The sequence below is a fragment of the Pipistrellus kuhlii genome, unplaced genomic scaffold (assembly GCF_014108245.1).
Source record: "Pipistrellus kuhlii isolate mPipKuh1 unplaced genomic scaffold, mPipKuh1.p scaffold_m20_p_10, whole genome shotgun sequence".
Taxonomy (NCBI): domain Eukaryota; kingdom Metazoa; phylum Chordata; class Mammalia; order Chiroptera; family Vespertilionidae; genus Pipistrellus; species Pipistrellus kuhlii.
Genome location: NW_023425405.1, coordinates 55,589,124 through 55,609,936, shown reverse-complemented (window position 1 = coordinate 55,609,936; position 20,813 = coordinate 55,589,124). Strand labels below are relative to the sequence as shown.

The window sequence follows — 20,813 nt, the reverse complement described above, 5'->3', positions numbered from 1 at the left end:
AAGTCTACGTGGGTAGAGGAGCAGGTCTGGCCAGGACACCACACCCTGAGACAGAAGGCCCCTTTCTCCCTCTCCACTATCCGCTTCACTCACTCAACCCCTTTCATCCACTCAAGCTGATCAATGTGGTGGAGGAAAAAGGTGAACCAGCCCAACTCCCTCTCAAGGGGAAAATGGACATGGCGCTACCAGTAAGGGGTGACAGCTGAGTGACTGAGATTGTTCTGCAGTTAAAGTGGGAGGGAAAAAGAAGGGAGGAGTAGTGAAAGCTAGGGACCTGGATGGTTGGATATGAGGTTAGACATCGAATATTCTGGTTTAGCTTAAGAAGTATCCAGCAACATTGTCTGCCAGGCTTCTAAGCTCGTTAGTCAGACTGCCTGGGAATTCTTCTCTCCGTGGACTGAATGGAAGCCAAGATGGCCAGAGGGAGGGCTCAGCAGATTGGATGTGAGCCTCCCCATATGCTATTCCCGTATTAGACAGAAGGAGGCGAGTCAGCCATCAGGAGAGGGGTCCAGAGCCATTTCCAGCTACAGGAAGGTCAGGAGGCTCTGGGATAGGGGGAAACTTCTTCCAGGCACCCAAAGGCCTCATTGGTCAGCCCCCCAAACAGAGCCTCCCTGGAAGACTGTCAAAGACAGCAGATGCTGGACCCCACAGGGCCCCTAGGGGAAGAATCTTGAACCAAGACCCAGGAGCAATATGAGATGAACAAAGCATTACCATAATAAGTGAAGAGTGTACAGGGTTTGAATACCAGCTATACCACACACAGTGATATGAGCTCAGTCAATTACTTAACAAACCACTTCGCCCAGGGACACAGCCCAGCAGGGGACAGGTGAGAAACCTGAGTCCTGAAAACCTCCCAGGGCACCGATGCACACCAACTGCTATTTCAGTCTGTGTGTTCCAGAGCGCGCACACACACACACACACACACACACACACACACACACACCCCGCGGTGTGCTGTGGGAAACTTGGCAGGTGCGAGCAGCAGCAGAGTCCCTGAGCTAATGCGGAGCAGCCCGCCCAGAGACTGCCCCGTGTGGCAGGTGTCTACTAGAGAGCAGGAACCAGGTCAGGTGCACACACCCTATTAGTCCAATATATTTATTGACTCGAGACTGAGGCAAGGAACTGCCACCATCAGTTCTTCAGGTCCTTGAACACCAGCATTCCACCTTCCTTTGTTTTACAAACAAGGAGGCCACGGCCCAGAGCTGGGAGTGAGTGTAAGGCCACACCAGGCTCCAGCCTCTGGAGTCCCAGAGGTCCAATCTGCTCCTGCCACACTCAGGCTCCCCTGACTCGTTTTGAAGCGCGGACTTTCTTTGAACACCTATTGGGTGTCAGCACTCACAAGGCCTTGACGGGGGCCCAGCACGTTTACTGCTTTGGAAAGAGAAAGGGGGACATCAGTGCCTTGCGATTGCTCATGTGTGGCTTCTAGGAGTGCCTGTATTGACACAGGACATTTAGCTAGCAAACCGGGCCTCGGAACTCTTAGCCCTAGGCATCCCCAGGAAACACCTGAGACCAGCTCTTGCAGCTGAGGGTTAAGATCAGAGCAGTTACACTGGCACCATATTCCGTTTGAGCACTTGCTGACAGCCTTGCCCAGACTTGTGGGGTCCCCAGAGGGGGCGGAGGGGTACCAGAATAGACAAACAGTGGGCACCTCTTTTCCCAGAGGTGCTTGGATGAGCTGGCACTGACTTGTAGACTCATTCGTGCCCCAGAGATGATGGCAATATTACCACCTGCCCCAAACTCTGTTCATGTGCAGTCAGAGGGGGCACAGCCAGGGACCCAGGCACCTGGATGCAATCCTCTTCACATAGTGCCAGACAAATAAGACTGTCAGAACAGCTGAGGACCCATCGCCCAAGCTTCAAAATCACCCAACCTGAGGGCTGGTCCGTAGGCAGCACCCAGAGGAGGAGGATTTAAGACTTCTCCATGAGCCTGATGCCAATGCCTGAGCATTCACAGTTTGACTCTCTGATTTGGTAAGAATTTGTCTCACTGAAACACAAAGCGCTCCGGGGGATATAACCAATGAAAAAGTCACCCCGCTCAGCACCTACCTGACCTTCCACTCACTTCACAAAAATAAAGGCTCTTCCTGGTGGACTCTGAGAGAATGGGCTGGAGGTCAACAAAGAAGAGAGACACAGCCCCGAACGTGAAAGGAAGGAAGCGATCAGGCTTCCTATTTGGTTGCCTCTTAATCTAGTACGACCCTGACAACCCTAAGGTGAGGTAGGCTGCGCTGGGGTAAGTGAGGAACACCAGGCTGGCTGGTGGTGGTGAACACATTCATCCAGATCTCCTGGTCTAGCTCTGCAGAAGACCCTCATTCTCGGAGACATGCCTCCCTCCTTTAACATGACAAACCACCCAGGCGGCAGACCAGCCTCACCCAAACCTGGACCTCTTGCTCAGGAGGAGCTTCCTGGGCTTCTTCCTGAGGCTCCCCCTTGTGGCGACCTGTGGGCATGGAGCATGCACAGCCTGGAACACGGAGACGCCGGGGAAGTCATCCACTCTGGGCTTCAGTGCCCACTTCTCTACCGCTAACCAAAGTCAATCACCCCCATACAGGAAGGCCAGGAACAACGGAATCACTCTGGGCCGACAAGCAGACACCTGGTTTCCAGGGCAGCAACCAGAGCGTCCCATCAACGCCGAGGCTGGTCTGGGCTGCGCTCTATGGTCCCCACACACAGGCAGGTGGCAGAACAGTCCTGGCCCCCAGAGGCTTGTGGTCCCCTTGGCAACCACACACAACTCTTACAAAAGCACCAGAAAAGCTTCGTAAGGAGAAAAAAAGTTTCAAAGTAACAAAGTAGAAAAGCCTAGTTTCCAGGGCCTGTTCTTCAGGCTTCCTGTCTGCTCCGCTGCTTCTCCTGTGCAGCAGGCCCCAGTCCTCTGTGCACAGTCAACACCCAGCACCTCAATGTTCCCATCACCGCTACTGAAAGAACCGTGGTCCCTGGTCCACGTGCTGTCCACGGAATCTGCAAAGGCCCCCACCCAAAACACGGCACCCCTAAGCCTTAGGGGGTCCTTTATAACTCAGGAATGTAGAACAGGCAGCGAAGAGTGACCAACCGAGGAACAGGAAATGGAGGCAACTGTCGCCCTCATACACTGTCACCAAGAAGGCTGCTGCTTCCCATTTGAATAAGAAAAAAAAAAAAAAATCTCTCCAAAGCCATCCCAGAACTAGGAACCAGCATCAGGCCCAACAGGCGGAGAGAGGCACCTGCCGGGGCCTGGGCTCCTGCCGGGTCAGCCCTCCTCCGCGTGGCCGGGCGGGGGCCGCGGCGGGCTCCCGGGGCAGGCGCGGGGCGAGGCGCAGGCCTGGCCGCGCGCGTGGGTCTGCATGTGGATGGTGAGGTGGTGGTTGCGGTTGAAGGCGCGGCCGCACTGCGGGCACTGGTAGGGCCGCTCGCCGGTGTGGATGCGCTGGTGGCGGAAGAGGTCGGAGGGCCGGCGGAAGGCCTTGCCGCAGTAGGGGCAGGCCGGCCAGCCCTGGCCGTTGCCCGTGTGCAGCCGCTGGTGCAGCAGCAGGCTCTTGCGGCGCTGGAAGAAGCACAGGCACTCGCTGCAGTGGTACAGCTTGGCCGCCGGCCGCCGCCCCGCGAAGGCCCGGCCGGCCAGGGCGCGGCGGCCCGGGGGCTCCTCGGGGAGCCAGCGGATGACGGGCCCGGACACCACCACCTCCCCGGGCTCCAGCGCCGAGGGCGCCTCCCCCCATTCGCTGGGCGAGCTGGCCCGCGCCTGGCGCTGCCGCTCCTCCACGTGGGTGCGCTGGTGGATGGTCAGGTTGATCTTCAGGCGGAAGCTCTGCCCGCAGTCGGGGCAGGGGAACGTCCGCTCCCGCCGGCGAGGGAGGGTGCGGGGCACCTCGCCCGCCGCCCCTGCGGGCCGAGGCTGCGGGTCCCCGGCCCGTACCCTGGGCACTCCCTGGGCAAGAAGCTGGCGGGGACCCCCGTTCCTGCTGTTGGGCCCCTGGGGGGCTGTGCTCTGGGCCTGGCCGGGGGGCTTCCCCAGGAAGAGCTGCTCCGGCATCATCTCGTCCTCAGACTCTGCTTCTGTCTTGATGACCAGACCGGCAGCACCACCTGCCGAAAGGAATCTCCGTGGATATCCTGTGGATCACCCCCCACCCTGCCCCGGCCGGCCTTCCTGGCACAGCTCACAGGCACCCCCTCCTGCCTTCCTGAACTTTCCCCTGCAGGACTCACCACAGGGGGCAGGCGCCCTTCCGCTCAGCCCCACCCACGGGGCTGCCTCCTCATGCCACCCGGTCTGCTGGTCACTTGGCCCATGCCTGCAGGCCAAGCCAGAATGTCAGGAAAGAGGAGACAGAGCTGAAGACCAGGGAGTGGGAGGCAGATAGGTGGGAAAATGAAGAGGGAAAAGACAGGCAGCGGCCCTGAACCCTGGGATTGGCTGGCCGTGCAGGACCCCAGGAGTTCGAATGACTTTAGTCTCTGTCTTTGAAAGACCATTAGCCTTATGGGCCCTGGCTACCTCCTGGCTAGGTCAAAGGCCTCAGGGCGCGAGGTGCCGTATGCCCCAGCCACACTGAGAGCACGGAGCGCCTGTGATCTGGGTGACACACGGGTGCCAGGCAGGAGGCAAGAGGATCTGGGCTTCTCGGTGGGGCCTCAGTGTGGCTCAGACGGGACTTAGGCAGAAGAGCTTCAGGGTGGGTCTGGGGGAACAGGACCCAGGGGTCCCTAATGGTGGTAAGGAGTGTGCTGGCTACTGAGCCCTGCCTGGCACACTGCGTCCTTCAATCCTCCCACTGTGTTCACCTCTGGTCTGCTCTGCAGTCAGCCCCACCGCTCTTTTCTACTCTCCCCCAGCACCTGGTGGCCTCAGCTGCTAGACCTCAAGGTCTGCTCAAAGGGTGACTGTGAACCCTGACCTCTGCACATTAAAATGAAAATCTTCAGCCCTTAACAAGCAACTTCCCAGATCCAGGACCAGAGAAATTTCTATTCTTGCTGAAGCTTGAACTTAAACCACAAGCCACGCCAGTGCCCTCAGGAACCCTTCCATGGTGGGCCTCCAGGGACAGCACTCGATGTAAGCCCTGAGGCGCTCTGCTCCCTGAAGCTCCCCCATAACCCTCACCGACATCTCAGGACAGAACTTCACTGCTGCTAGAAATAATCCACTGGCATTAACTTAGTCCTACAGCTACAGAACCATCTGCCCCAAGGCCAGAATAGGCAACAATCACTTTCTTTTTCTTGTTCACCACAGGGTCAGCCAGTTTACTGAAAGTACATAGACTAAATTTAAATCGCACACAAGCTGTAAGATCCTGGAGGCTGTGACCTGGGTCATGTCTAGATGACCATGAGGCTTTTCTGTCACCTGACCACAAACCTGCCGACATGCAGCTCGTTTCCAAGCAGCACTTTCCAGCCAGGCGGCCCACAGCGAGGGAAGACCAGACCACAGAGGCTCTGGGTCCCCAGAGCCCCCAGGATGTAAAACCTAGGGGATGAGAGACCCTCAGGAGGAAACCTAGCAGGTCCCATCATGCCAAAGGGACTCCGAGCTCCTCGGAGGCTCTGCGTGGCCACAGGGTTTTCTCCCTTCACTCACCTAGACCCACGCTGGGCAGGATGCTCCTAGGAGGGGAGATAGGGGACTCCCCATCTGAAGAATCTTCCTCCTGTTTAATTGTGGACAAAACGCTGGCTCTGGCTGGGGGCCCTGTGGGAGAGAATCCTGTGAGGCTCCTGCAAGGTGGCACAGCCATTTCCCAGCAGGAGATGCTCCAGCACCTGCCAGGAAGAGGGGCCCCATGCTCCCCAGGGCCAACAACTGGTCCCTTGGCCTCTGAGTGTCACTCTGTTGGGCCTCTAAAAAGGACAGAAGGGTTGGGGAGGCCCCTGGGGCACTGTGCCATGTCTGCAATAGACAGGGACCATGAGAGGGTCCTACCTCTCCTTACTCAGTCAGTGGCCAGGAAGGAGGGGAACAGGGAAGGGAGAGGCGGCCATGTTCAGTGTGAGAGATGCACAAAGTAACTGGAGAGAAAGAACCCCGAGTCTGACCAGCCAGGCCAGCAGGAAGAAGGAGGCACAGAGAAAGCCAAGGCAGCAAAGCGCCATCTAAAAATGGCTCTGAGCCGAAACTGGTTTGGCTTAGTGGATAGAGCGTCAGCCTGTGGACTGAAAGGATCCGGGTTCAATTCCAGTCAGAGGCATGTACCTTGGTTGCGGGTGCATCCCCAGTAGGGGGTGTGCAAGAGGCAGCTGATCAATGATTCTCTCTCATCGATGTTTCTAACTCTCTATCCCTCCCTCTTCCTCTCTGTAAAATATCAACAAAAAAAGAAGAAAAAAGAAAAAAGAAAATGGCTCTGAGTTATCTGGCAGGCATCAGGCTAATGCCCTCTGAATTATACTTCATTTTTGGGAAAGGATGGCAGGAGTTTCCTCTAAAAGAAGCAGGCAGGGAACACTGGAAAGGGTGACTAAGGCCACAGAGCTCCTCACAGGCCTTCAGAAAGACGATAGGTGCTGACGAGCACACAGGCTGGCCCCATGCGAGGTGTGTGACACATACCTCCCTCCATGAGCCCCCTGTAAGCAGCTTGTCACCTGCCCTCTTGTGCCTTTCTCCTCACTCCAGACAGACCAGTGTGTCCGGCCCCCAGCACACCTGAGGAACGCACACCTTTGCTCAGACTCTTTTCTCCTGCTGAAATGCCATTCCCAGCAAAACTGACTTCTTCTGTGGCTCATCTCAGGGGCACCTTTTCTAGGACGCCTGTCCCACTCAGCTCAGGCAGTCCCAGCCATTCCCCCACCCTCTTCGCAGTGCCGCTGGCTGGCACTGTCGCTGGGATGCCGGTCACACTGCCACCTGGCGGCCCTCACTCACCCGCGCTTGTTCCCGGTGGAGTCACTCTTGCTCCCGAGTCTCTCTGGTGCTCGGGGCTCTGCCTTTCACGTGGACCCTCCTGGTCAGACCTGACTGGGCTGGGAATGTGCTCTGGAACTGGAGGGAGAGTGGGAAACGCTAGTCAGTGACACCGAGAACAACACAGAGTCCAAACAGGGAGCCAGAGCCTCTGGGAACTGGCTAGATGCAGTCACTGGGACCTGGGACATATCAGGTCAAACACAGGATATGATAATTAAGTGGACTTCATTGATCCTCTAGTGACTACATTCTAGGCCAGCAGTCGCCAACCAGCGGTTGAGGTCCGAAAGCTTCCATATGTGAGAGAAGGAGACAGGGTAGCACGTAACTTATTGATAGTACAGGCAGGTCACACCACAGGACCACAGACCTGGCTTTTTCAGGACTCCTAGCTCAGAACACTACAGCCATGGTTCCCAACCCCAAGTCCTCTTCCAGGCTGGTACATAAGGATCCCCTAGGGAGCACCCCCAAGATTGTCATCAGTAGATCTGGGTGGGCCTAGGAAGTTTATAATTTTTAAAAGCTTCCTAAGGCAAAAAAGATGAACAAGTATTTCACAGAATAAGAAATTAAATGACCTATAAACAAATACAAGGATATGTAACCACACTTATGAGAGTACCATTAAAGCCACACTGTTACCAAAGCCAGACAGACACTTCAAGAAAACTACATACCCATATCTCTTATGAACATTGAGGCAAAAATCCTCAACAAAAAAAAAGCAAAACAAAACCAAGCAGCATATTAAGAGGATTAAACATCACGACCAAATGGAGTTTGTTCCCGGAATGCAAAGTAGATCAATGGATTGAAACTAGATGGATTACACCATAGTAACAGAATGAAGGGGGGAAAGCCCCAAGATGACCTCAATTGATGCAGGAAAAGCATCTGACAAAACTAAATACCTTTGCCTGACAAAAACAGATGGAAACTACCTCAACACAACAAAAGTCATATATTAAAAACCTGTAGTGCACATCATATCTAATGGTGAAAAATAAAAGCTTTTCTTCTAAGATTAGGAATAAGGAAAGGATGTCCACTTTCACCACTTCTATTCAACAAAGTGATGGAAGTTCTAGCCAGAGCAAGAAAAAGAAATAAAAGGCATCTAAATTGGAAAGAAAAAAATTATTTTGTTCATAGATATGAATATATATATTATATTATATAATATAATATATATATTCATATATATATCTGTAAAAATTCCGCACAAAAATTGTTAAAACTAATGAATAAATGTTACAAGTTAGCAGGATAACAAAACAAAACATAAAAAGATCAGTTGCATTTCTATACACTAATAATGAACAATTTGAAAAGGAAATTATAAAAACAAGTTCATTTATAATCATATTGAAAATACCTTAAGAATAACTTAACAAAGAAAGTGAGAGACTTTTACAATAAAAACTACAAAACATTGCTGAAAGAAATTACATTAGTATCCCATCCATGTGGGATATATCCCACAGTGGATTCCTGAAACCACAGGTAGTACTGAACTCTCTATAGTCTATGTTTTTTTCTATATACGCATACCTATGATTAACTTTAATATATAAATTAGGCATAGTAAGAGATTAACAATAACTATAATAGAATAATTATAACTATCATTTAAGAGATTAATATACAGAGTATATAGAGAATTCCTAAAACAACAACAAAGAAACAATCTGACTCAAAAATGGCAAAGGACTTGAATAGACATTTCTCCAAAGGAAGTATTTCAATAAGTCAATGAGAATGGTCAATAAGGACATGAAAAGTTTCTCAACATCACTATCAGGGAAATGCAAATCAAAACTATAATGAGATACTACTTCACACTCATTATGATGTCTACTATTAAAAAACAACAGAAAATAGCCTAGACCGGTTTGGCTCAATGGATAGAGCGTCGGCTTGGGGACTGAAGGGTCCCGGGTTCGATTCTGGTCAAGGGCAGGTATGGTGGTTGCGAGCATATCCCCAGTAGGGGGTGTGCAAGAGGCAGCTGATCGATGATTCTCTCTCATTGATGTTTCTAACTCTCTATCTCTCTCCCTTCCTTTCTGTACAAAATAAAAATATATATATATATATATATTAAAAACTATATCTATATATATATATGTGTGTGTGTGTGTGTGTGTGTGTGTATATATATATATATATATATATATATATATATATATATATTAAAAAAAAAAAAAAAACAGAAAATAGCTGAGACTGGTTTGGCTCAATGGATAGAGCGTCGGCTTGGGGACTGAAGGGTGCCGGGTTCGATTCCGGTCAAGGGCATGTACCTTGGTTGCGGGCACATCCCCAGTAGGGGGTGTGCAAGAGGCAGCTGATTGATGACTCTCTCTCATCAATGTTTCTAACTCTCTATCTCTCTCCCTTCCTCCCTGTACAAAATCAATAAAATATATTAAAAAAACAAAACAAACAACAACAACAAAAACACAGAAAATAACAGTATAGCCATTGCGAAAAACTGTATGATGGCTCCTCAAAAAAAATTAAAAATAGAACTACCACATCATCCAGCAATTCCACTTCTCAGTTTATACCTAAAAGAACTGAAGGCAGAGTACTGGAGACATATTTGTACATCCATGAATATAGCAGCATTATTCATAAGAGCTAAAATGGGGAAGTAACCTAAGTGCACATCAATAGATAAAGAGATAAACAAAATGTGGTTTATCCATGCAATAGAATATTACTCTACCTTAAAAAGGAAGAAATGGCCCTGGCCAGTTTGGCTCAATGTGGGCCTAAGCATTGAAGGGTTCTGAGTTTGATTTCAGTCAAGGGCATGTACCTAGGCTGCAAGCTCAATCCCCAGACCTGACTCGCAGCCCTGGTTGGGATGAGTGTAAGAGGCAACCAATCGGTGTCTCTCTCTCACCTCAATGTTTTTCTCTCTCTCCATCTCTCCCCCTCCCTTCCAATATCTCTAAAAATCAATGGAAAAATATCCTCAGGTGAGGATTAATAAAATGTAAAACGGAAGAAATTCTAGCACAGGCTACAACATGGATGAACACGGAGGACATTATGCTAAATAAAATAAGCCAGTCATAAGTAGACAAGTGTTGTATGAGAATCTATTTACATGAGGTGCTCAAGAGTAATCAAAATCATAGAACTGTGATTGCCAGGGGCTGGGGGAGGGGCAGAGTGAGTGGTTATTATTTAAAGATGCAGAACGTTTTTCAGTGGTGTGCCACAAGAACTTTTAAAACATGCAACACCTGACAATTTAATCAGGGGCACTGAGCTCTTTTTCCTTAGATTGTCAAATAAAAAATGACAACTTGCCCTAGCTGGTTTGGCTCAGTAGATAGAGTGTTGGCTTGTGGCCTGAAGGGTCCTGGATTTGATTCGGTCAAGGGCACGTACCTCAGTTGCAGGCTCTTGGCCTTGGTAAGGGACATATGGAAGGCAACCAATCGATGTATCTCTCTCACGTTGGTGTTTCTCTCTGTGTCTCCCTCTCCCTTCCACTCTTCCTAAAAATCAATGGAAAACCTATCCTCGGGTGATGATTTAAAAAAAAAAAAAAAAAAAAATGACAACTACCAACACAATAGCTGTCGGTGTGAATGAATTAAAATTATACCTATTTTTTGGTCAGGCCAGCAAAAATATACTTTTTGGTATGCCACAGAATTTTAGTAATTAGATTGTATGTGCCATGAGATGAAAAAGGATGAAAAGAGTTCTGGAGATGGATGGTGGTGATAGTTGCAAACACTATGAATTATTTAATGTCTCTGAACTGCATGCATAAAAGCAGTTAAGCCGAAACCGGTTTGGCTCAATGGATAGAGCGTGGGCTTGGGGACTGAAAGGTCCCGGGTTTGATTCCGGTCAAGGGCATGTACCTTGATTGCGGGCATATCCCCAGTAGGGGGTGTGCAAGAGGCAGCTGATCAATGACTCTCTCTCATCGATGTTTCTAACTCTCTATCTCTCTCCCTTCCTCTCTGTACAAAATCAATAAAATATATTAAAAAAAAAAAAAAAAAAGCAGTTAAGATGGTCAATTTTATGTTATGTGTATTTGACCACAATAAGGAAAAAAAAGAAAGCATCGATACTCAGTACGACATGGATGAGCCTTGAAAACATGCTAGGTGAAAGAAGCCAGAGACAGAGGTATTTTGGCTGTTTTGGGGAGAAAGAGATGGATACAGCAAATGTGGCAAACCCTTCACCACTGGTGAATCTGGGGGATGATCATCTGGACGGTCACTGTACTTTCTCTACTTTCCCTTACTTTTTTTAATTTCATTTTTTAAAAGTTCCCAGAAGATTCTGATATGCAGTCAACTTTGGAACCCCTGTTCTGTACACACCAGCTGTGGGGAGGAAACCGGCCGCAGGCTCCTGTGAGAGGCTCCATTTCCACAGAGGGAAGCCGGTACAGTTCAGGCCTTACAGCTGCAGGTTACACAGTTGGGCACTGGGAGGTGGTGGCAATAATGCTGCTGCTACTAGTAGAACTGCTAGTAGCAGGTTCCTATTTACCGTAAAATGCTCGGCTTTGCAAAGCCCGCCACCACTTTTAGTCCCCGTAACTGCAGGTAAGGCGAGGTCCGCTCTCCTCTTACACAGAGGCAGAAACCCTATAGCTCTTAAGGCAAAAATCCCTGTACCTACCCAACTGGCCGGCCTGGCACAGAGCATGCCCCACCCTGGGTTATGTGCCTGTGTTCCCTTCCTGGCCTCACAGCATGCCTGGGAAGCCCAGGAGAGCAGGCACACGGTTCAGTTTGCCCTCACCATCTTGCTCCCACTCACCAGCGTCTGGCCTGCCTGGGCAAGCTGCCTCTCTCTCTTCCCCCTCCTCCTGGCCCCACAGGGCTTCAAGACAAGGCTCCTCTCCCCTCTCTATCCGAGTGAGGATGTCTGGTTTGGAGATGGCGTAATCTGGAGAGAGAGAGAGAGAGAGCTGCGTCAGGACACCTGCCACCCGGTTCACTACACAGATGCAGAGACACCAGAGGGACAGAAGCCAAAGCAAAGACACAGACAGAGGCCCGGATGCTATGACTCGGCCTTACCCAGGGAGACCAGCATCTCGTAGTTGCCCCTCATCACGTGCTTGTACAGATTCTTCTGCCAAGGATCCAGCTTGCCCCACTCCAGCTCGGAAAAATACACGGCCACATCGTCAAAGGTCACGGGCACCTGGAACCACAGCTGTCATGAACGCCCACCCACACTTACAGGTGCGGCCCCTAGCGCTGTCCCACCCCAGGTGCCCAGGTTACCTGGGGGGCCTCCCCCTTGCTGCCCGGGGGCAGCCGCAGGATCCAGAAGTTCCTGTTCCTCAGCAGGTTCTCCGTGTTCTCCTGCCGCTTCTGCAGCAGCCCGTACTCCTGCAGCAGGGTCCCCAGCGTGGCCCACTTGCCCTCCAGCTGGTTCCCGAACTCCAAGGTCGTCTTCTCGAAGTCCGCCAGCTTCTTCTCAGCCGTCCCCGTCCGTCCCTCCAGAGTCAGCAAGCGGGCCAGGCAGGAGTCCACTTTCTTCTCCAAGGCCTGGACAGCGGCCACCACTGTCCACAGGGTGATCTCCGTGGAGTAGAGGTAGGAGTTCTCCGCAGCCTGCGGGGATGATGGAGAAGTTGTCGAAGGTCTCTCATCCCCCGTTTGCCTCTCCCTCTCTGACGCCTGCACGCAACCAGAGAAAGGAGGAATGTTATCAGAACCATACAGCCAAAATGCCCGCCTCAAAAAGACACCTCAGAAGGGCACCTGCCTCGGTAAAGCCCCATGTGGGGCCCTTGAGGCCGGTCAGGCGGCCGTGTCAGGGGCGGGGGGGTGAGGACATCAGTTACAAGGCCAGGACAGGAGACACTGTCTGGACCGAGGTCTCAGCAAGTGAGAAACAGAAGGAAAAACATGGCCAGAGGAAGAAGCATCTGTGGTCTCAGACAGGTGACTCCCTACCTAGGTCTGGCTCTCTTCCTCTGAAAACGAAGGGGCAGGTGAGAATGAGGAACAGAGAACGTGAGCTCTGCACTCGGCCAGCCTGGGTGCCACTGGGACTCCTCCTGGCTGACGGAGAGCAAGGTTTCTTCAACACCGTTCAGTGTCCCTTCATATCTAGGAAATGGAGGTAGTAACAGTACCTACGTGACATGATTGTGAGCATTAATGACACAATTGGGTAAAAAGCACTCGGCACAATGTCTAGCCTGTGCTTTTAAATGTGAGCCTGTGTTGATTCAGCTAAGATGACCATGAGGGGAACGTTGAGGACATGGTGGCTCTGGCTCAGGAAGGCAGTATGAATGGTGCCCACAGCCGTCTGGTCCACCTCTCATCCCAGGTCCTCGAGCGGCGTGGAAGAGCTTCTGCAGTGCCTCAGCTCACGTGGGCGCCTGATGACAAGCCCCCCTGAGCATGCACAACGGCCTCAGTCCCAGTGCATCTTGCTAAAAGCCTTGTTGGAATGACAAAACATATCGCCCCTCCATGTCACTCATCCGTCTCAGTCAAATCACTATCAAGTCTTACTCTTTGACTTCTGAAATCATCTCAGATCCATCCTCTTCTCCTCCTACACTGCCATCACCTAGTCCAAACCCCCTCACCTGTCGCCTGAGCCACTGCAATTACGCCCAATTCATTTCCCCCCTTCTTTCTACTCCCCACCCCCCGCAGTACTCTCCTCAGCTCCCCAATAGTATACCTAGAATAAAATCTAAATTTTTAAAAAATATGTATATTTTTATTGATTTCAGAGAAGGGAGAGGGAGAGAGAGAGATAGAAACATCAGATAATAATCACTGACTGCCTGCCTCCTACATGCCCCCTACTAGGGATTGAGCCCTCAACCTCAACCTAGGCATGTGTCTTTGATCGGAATAGAGCCCAGGATCCTTCAGTCCACAAACAATGCTCTATCCACTGAGCCAAACCGGCTAGTGCAAAACCTAAACTTCTTAGCAGACTGCAGCCTACCTCCCTGTCCGGTCTCCTCCTGGGCTCTGACTGCTCTCCAGCCGCCCTGGCCTCCTTGGCCTCCTCCACCTCTGCTCTCCTCCTGGCTTCCGCTCATACAAACCTCCAGCTGAGACATCGCCTCACTGCAGGGGTCTTCAAACTTCTCTCATTATGAGAATCACCTGGTGGAGTTGTTAAAACACAGATTCCCAGATCCCAACTATAAGAAGTGCTATCAGGAACCTGTGTTTTAACACCTCCACCAGGTGATTCTCATAATGAGAGAAGTTTGAAGACCCCTGCCTCCCTGGGACCTTCCCAGCCCCACACATCTAAAAGAGCGCCCCGTCACAACCGGCTTGGCTCAGTGGATAGGGCGTCGGCCTGCGGACTGAAAGGTCCCAGGTTCCATTCCGGTCAGGGGCATGTACATCGGTTGCGGGCACATCCCCAATAGAGGGTGTGCAGGAGGCGGCTGATCGATGTTTCTCTCTCATCGACGACGTTTCTAGCTCTCTATCTCTCTCCCTTCCTCTCTGTAAAAAATCAATAAAATATATATTTTTAAAAAATAATAAATAAAAATAAAAATAAAAGAGCGCCCTGTTAGTCCCCTCCTTTGTAGCACTAATAACCTCGGACAACCCTGTGTGTCTGCCTGAGTTACGGCTTCCCCACAAGGACACAAGCTCATGAGGGCAGGTGCTAACTCACTGTTGTATCCCCGGCTTCTAAAAGGGCCTCACTCAGAGCAGGTGCTCAAGTAATAGCTATTGAATAAATGAACAACTAAACCAGGCGTCTTCAAACTACGGCCCTCGGGCCACATGTGGCCCGCAGAGGAGTCTGATCCGGCCCGCCAGGTTTTTTGGGCAGTGAGCGCAGCCGAGGTGTTACAGTAGGAATTAGTAGTTCATATAGTCCGGCCCTCCAGTTCTCTGAGGGACCGTGATCTGGCCCCCACTTTAAAAAGTTTGAGGACCCCTGGACTAAACTATTCAACAACACATTCACCCAGTAACAATTACAGAACACATGTTGTGGGAACCCCTTTCATGTCCTGCATGGTTCAGGGTTCGGGTTCTGGAGAAGGCCGCACACAAATGAAAGAGACCAGAACAGTATTAATTTAGGAATATTGGGGGCCAGGTGGGAGCCCACCTCTAAGGGGAGGACTACACCTCCCCTCCCCGCTCTGGCTTTGCCATCCATTTTATTAAGGTTATAAGATACACTCATACCCGTAAGGCAGGAAATTCCAATAATAGCCAATCAGGAAGAACTGACATAAGACTAACAGGCGGAGGCAGCTTTAGCTACCAATGTCTCTCAAACTAAACATGAGTGATTAGCTCCGACCTTTCAGAGCAATGAAGGTTGACCAGCCTTCCGCATTCCCTGTCCACAACTCTCTATTAGTGACAATGACCGGTTTCCGGCAACATGTTATCATTAACGGGGATGCAGAAAAACTACCTGGCTCTTTCTTCCTTCTCCAGGAGAAAAATTCTGTGTAGAAAGAGAAGAGTGAGCCGGAACCGGTTTGGCTCAGTGGATGGAGTATTGGCCTGCGGACTGAAAGGTCACTGGTTTGATTCCGGTCAAGGGCATGTACCTTGGTTGCGGGCACATCCCCAGTGGGGGGGTGCAAGAGGCAGTTGATCGATGTTCCTCTCTCATCGATGTTCCTACCTCTCTATCCCTCTCCCTTCCTCTCTGTAAAAAATCGATAAAATATACTTTTTAAAAAAGAGCCGAAACCGGTTTGGCTCAGTGGTAGAGCGTCGGTCTGCAGACTGAAAGGTCCCGGGTTCGATTCTGGTCAGGGGCATGTACCTTGGTTGCGGGCACATCCCTGGTGGGGGAGGTGCAAGAGGCAGCTGGTCGATGTTTCTCTCTCATCGACGTTTCTAGCTCTCTATCTCTCTCCCTTCCTCTCTGTAAAAAGTCAATAAAAATATGTTTAAAAAAATTTAAAAAAAGAAATACAAGAGTGATACCCAAAGGCTAACAAAGTTGAGGGCAAATCAGTCCTATTTGGGAGCTTTTCTAGGAAGCTCAGGTGATGCAAGCGGGCAGAGGGGAAGAAGCAGGTGGACAGGAACGGTCAGAAGGAGTGCTGAGGGAGGGGTCCTGGGCTGGGTGGGAGCTGAAGATGTCGCCTGAACAGTTACAGAAAGGCCATCTGGAGCGCTACCCAGCAAACCTGCAGACCTGCACCTCCTGTCTTGCCCTGGATCTCGGGGAGACCGCCAGGAAGGGGCGGGAGAGAGTTCCTCCTTGAGAAGCATACAGAAAAATCAAGGTTCAGAAAACCTCACTGGCATGTGGTGACGACAGTAGGTAGCTTCTATAGAGCTCTTTACCATGGCTTTTCTACTGTGTCCAAACGACCAAAGGATTGCTTTCTCTGATTTGTACATAGAGAACATCATCAGCCAACATTCTAAAACATGATAAAGTAATCTTTTCCTAAAATATATTTTATTAGTTTTTTTTTTTTACAGAGAGGAAGAGAGAGATAGAGAGTCAGAAACACCAATGAGAGAGAAACATCGATCAGCTGCCTCCTGCACACCCCCCACTAGGGATGTGCCCGCAACCAAGGTACATGCCCTTGACCGGAATTGAACCTGGGACCTTTCAGTCCGCAGGCCGACACTCTATCCACTGAGCCAAACCGGCCTCGGCCATTTTATTGCGTTTTTACAGAGAGGAAGGGAGAGGGATAGAGAGTCAGAAACATCGATGAGAGCCAAAACCGGGTTGGCTCAGTGGATAGAGCGTCGTCCTGCGGACTGAAGGGTCCCAGGTTCAATTCTGGTCAAGGACATGTACCTTGGTTGCGGGCACATCCCCGTTAGGGGGTGTGCAAGAGGCAGCTAGTCTATGTTCTCTCTCATCGATGTTTCTAGCTCTCTATCCCTCTCTCCTCCTCTCTGTATATATTTTTAAAAAATTAAAAAGAAAAGAAAAACACCGCTGAGAGAGAAACAGACCAGCTGCCTCTTGCACGCCCCCTACCGGGGATGTGCCCGCAACCAAGGTACATGCCCTTGACCGGAACCGAACCTGGGACCTTTCAGTCCGCAGGACGACGCTCTATCCACTGAACCAAACCGGTTTGGGCGTGATAAAGTAATCTTTAAAAATAAAATGAAATCCACCTCCAATCTCTCCTGTAAACAGCGTTTAGCACCTTTGCCTTAGGTAAAAGTAGATACTGGGTGCTATATATATATATATTTTTCATATATTTTGCTTTATTTTTTTTTTACAGAGAGGAAGAGAGAGCGATAGAGAGCTAGAAACATCGATCAGCTGCCTCCTGCACGCCCCCTACTGGGGATGTGCCCGCAACCAAGGCACATGTCCTTGACCGGAATCGAACCCGGGACCCGTAGGCCAACGCTCTATGCACTGAGCCAAACCGGTTTGGGCAGGATACTGGGTGCCTTAACGGGGATGTAATTCGCCTGCGTGTGACCCTGGGCCGGTCCCTTCCCTGAGCTTCAGACTAGGAGTCAAAGCCCATCGGGGCCGGAGCCCCTGCCCCCCCGCCCCCGCCCCGGGCCGCGGCCTCCAGGGACACCATGGACGGGGCCGCCACCCTCTTCAGGCGCGAGGCCCGTCACCTGGAAAGCGGGCCGGTCCCGCCTCCGGGCCGCCCGCCGCCCGGCCCGGCCTCTGGGCCTCCGGGCCGCCCGCCCGGCCAGAGAGAGACGAGGGCGGCCCGGCCCGCCGGGCGCCGTCCGCGGCCGCGCTTACCCGCTCGGGCGCCGCCTCGGCCATGGCTGCCGTCCTCGCTCGCGGCTCCCCTCGGCGGCCCGTGGGCCCGGCGCGCTGGCGGCGGCGGAGGCGGGGGAGCCGCCCAGCCTCGGAGCCTCAGCCCGGCGGCCGCGAGCTGCTGCGTCCGGGCCACGTGCCCCGCCGGCCCTTTAAACAAGAGCTGCGCTCGCGGCCGCGCCCGTGGGCGCGCACAGCGCCCCCTGCAGCCCGAAGGACCGCACGCTCGCGGCCCGCAGCCCGCAGCCCGGTGTCCGGCGGCCGCCTCGCCTGGGCCGCGGGCGTGGACGCCGGCGGGCGGGGGCGGGCCGCGCGCAGACGTGGCTTGCGGGGCCCAAGCCGGCCCCGCACCCTCTGCAGGATGGGTGCGCAGGGGGGGGGGGGGGGGGGGAGGTGTTAGGAACCCCAGTTTGCCACCCAGGAATCGGGCCAGACAGGGTTAATGTATGACTTTTCAAAACTTGGGGGACTTTCCGCTCGCCCCAACCGCCGATGGGGAATCTCAAGTGTATGTAGTCTCCGTTTTAACATCTCTAATGGACTCAACGTGACTATTAGTTTGAGTATAGTACTTCATGCCCAGGAAAAAAAGTAGGGGATGGTGAAGGTTTTAACTCTTAAAATCTATCTATCTATCATTGAATGATTGATTGATTTCAGAGAGGAAGAGAGAGGGATAGATAGAAACATCAATGAGAGAGAATCACTGTCAGGCTGCCTCCTACAGGCCCCTTACTGGGGATGGAGCCTGCAACCTAGACTTACTGGTTCATAGGTTGGCGCTCAACCACTGAACCAATGCCAGTCCGGCTAAATCTCTTAGTTTTCCAGACCAAATAGAAAGACCTCAGGAAAAAATTTAATTCATTAAAAAAACAAACACAAACAGCCTTCCCTCTCTTCTCCAAACAGCTTTGGGAATCCTCAATTCCCTTCTTCCCGCCCTGGGACCTAGCTCCTGAGCAGAGCTGTGGAAGTCCTCTGTGCCACGCCGTGCCCTGAAGCCCTCTGTGCCACGCTGTGGACCAAAAAGAGGCCACATACTAAACCTGACAAGCTCAGCAAAGGCCTGCTTCATGTGCCTTACAAACTGAGACCTAAAGTAACCACACAGGATGGTCTGAAATTAAAACTTTCTAACAAGCCGAGACCCGTTTGGCTCAGTAGATAGAGACTTGGCCTGTGGACTGAAGGGTCCTGGGTTCGATTCCGGTCAAGGGCATGTACCTTGGTTGCGGGCACATCCCCCGTAGGAGGTGTGCAAGAGGCAGCTGATCAATGATTCTCTCATCGATGTTTCTGGCTCTCTATCCCTCTCGCTTCCTCTCTGTAAAAAATCAATAAGATAGATTTTTTAAAAAATCTTTCTAGCTGAAACCGGTTTGGCTCAATGGATAGAGCGTCGGCTTGGGGACTGAAGGATCCCGAGTTCGATTCTGGTCAAGGACATGTACCTTGGTTGCGGGCACATCTCCAGTAGGGGGTGTGCAAGAGGCAGCTGATAGATGACTCTCTCTCGTCAGTGTTTCTAACTCGCTATCTCTCTCCCTTCCTCTCTGTACAAAATCAATAAAATATATTTTTAAAAAAACAACAAAAAAAAACCTTTCTAACAAAAGCTACCCTGACAAAAGGTCAATCTTTTCTTTAACTGAGCCTGTCCACTGTCGTTTTGCATCTCTGAAATGCCAGGTACCCTGGCTAGGCGGTTCATTTGGTTGGAGCATCATCCCATGCACCAAAAAACGTTTCGGGTGCTATTTCCAGTCAGGACACACACTTCGGTTGTGGAATTGATCCTCGGTTGGGGCAAGTATGGGAGGCAACCAATCTCTTTCCCTCTCTCCACCTTCCTCTTCCTCTAAAAAATTAAAAGATGAACAAACACACATATATCCTTGAGTGAGGATTCAAAAGGAAAGGAAAAGAAAGGCCAGGGTAATTTTTTTCTAGGCCCCGCACTGCACCAGAGCAGAGACCACAAACCCTCCTTACGGGAAGCAGCCGATCGATACTTCTTTCTCCCTTCCTCCCTCTCTAAAAAATCAATAAGAAACATATCTTCGGGCGAGGATTAAAAAAAAAAGAAGAAATGAGAAATGTCAGGGTAATTTCCTTTTTTTCTGGACCCCTTCTCTGCACCAGAGCAAAGATCACAAAAGCCCTTGTGATTTGTTACGGTGTTAACTGCTAACTATCCTATAACCACAAATGTAAAGGAAGTGTCTATTTATTTTACTTTTTACCCAATCCCAGAGATTTCCCCACTTTGCTTTCTCCCACCTCCCTCATCTAGCATGTCCAGTTACATGGATCTCATGTAACCCCTTTTGCCTCCTCCTTTGATTGTAATGTATAAAATAAGGTGCAAAACGGTCATTCTCTGGAGCATTTTCTCAATATGTTAAGATTTTGCTTTCCGGCAATTGTCAGTTTGGCTCAAATACACTCATAAAAAAATTCTCTACAGGTTTAAACATTTCTTAGGTTGACAATGCCCAGTCTTCCCTTGCATGTCAGCCACCATCTTGGATCTTCACAGCTCTGGCTCCAGGCTGGGCTTGCAGCAAGAGAAAATCCACCACTAATTCAGACCCTGAGGCATTTTGAATAAACCACTCAAAATAGGACCCGTTTCCTCATTTATAAAGAGGCTTACTGTGGAAAACCAGAGTTAATCACTGAATAGAAAGTGAAATATGCTGTATGCAGTATAAATTTTTATTTTCTACCTTTTCTGCATTTTTCACTCGTTTTACTTATTTATTTAAATATGTTTTATTGATTTTTTTTACAGAGAGGAAAGAAAAGAGATAGTTAGAAACATCAATCAGCTGCCTCCTGCATACCTCCTCCTGGGGATGTGCCTGCAACCAAGGTACATGCCCTTGACCAGAATCAAACCTGGGACCCTTGAGTCCGCAGACTGACGCTCTATCCACTGAGCCAAACCGGATAGGGCTTTTCCCACTCATTTTATATTTTTCCAACAAGCTCACAAACTCATCTGTTTACACTGGGCATCAATTCTTATTTTCTAAGATCACAACTTACCAATATTTTGTAATTCTTACTATATTGGTCTGACAAATCCC

General features: G+C 50.7%; 2 protein-coding genes across 6 annotated transcripts in view; both read right to left on the bottom strand.

The window, feature by feature from the left end:
- Nucleotides 1–1,103: 1,103 nt before the first annotated feature.
- Nucleotides 1,104–17,951, bottom strand: ZNF783 (zinc finger protein 783). 5 transcript variants are annotated; one of them, XM_045578637.1, is made up of 7 exons: nucleotides 17,701–17,951; nucleotides 12,255–12,653; nucleotides 12,045–12,126; nucleotides 11,782–11,910; nucleotides 6,928–7,044; nucleotides 5,641–5,751; nucleotides 1,104–4,139 (listed from the first exon to the last, which is right to left on the bottom strand). In XM_045578637.1, the coding sequence occupies exons 1-7, from the start codon at nucleotides 17,722–17,724 to the stop codon at nucleotides 3,304–3,306; spliced, it is 1,698 nt and encodes a 565-aa protein (XP_045434593.1). In that variant the 5' UTR covers nucleotides 17,725–17,951; the 3' UTR covers nucleotides 1,104–3,303. The 5 variants fall into 5 exon arrangements, with proteins under 5 accessions (XP_045434593.1, XP_045434594.1, XP_036285756.1 ...); XM_045578638.1 differs by having other exon boundaries at nucleotides 12,045–12,171; nucleotides 12,255–12,587; nucleotides 17,701–17,947; XM_036429863.2 differs by having other exon boundaries at nucleotides 12,045–12,171; nucleotides 17,701–17,945.
- Nucleotides 1,104–20,813, bottom strand: part of ZNF212 (zinc finger protein 212) — a 34,305-nt gene continuing 14,595 nt past the window's right edge. The window contains exon 7 of the transcript XR_006741005.1: nucleotides 1,104–2,964. The gene's annotated coding sequence lies outside the window, so the exon portion shown is untranslated. The remainder of the gene's footprint in view (nucleotides 2,965–20,813) is intronic.

Coding starts and splice junctions, on each gene's coding strand:
- ZNF783 (XM_036429863.2), bottom strand. CDS start 17,724: ATGGCCGAGGCGGCGCCCGAGCGG. Junction 12,172..12,254: donor GCAAGGGGGAGGCCCCCCAG/GTAACCTGGGCA, acceptor CTGTGGTTCCAG/GTGCCCGTGACCTTTGACGA. Junction 11,911..12,044: donor CGAGATGCTGGTCTCCCTGG/GTAAGGCCGAGT, acceptor CTCTCTCTCCAG/ATTACGCCATCTCCAAACCA.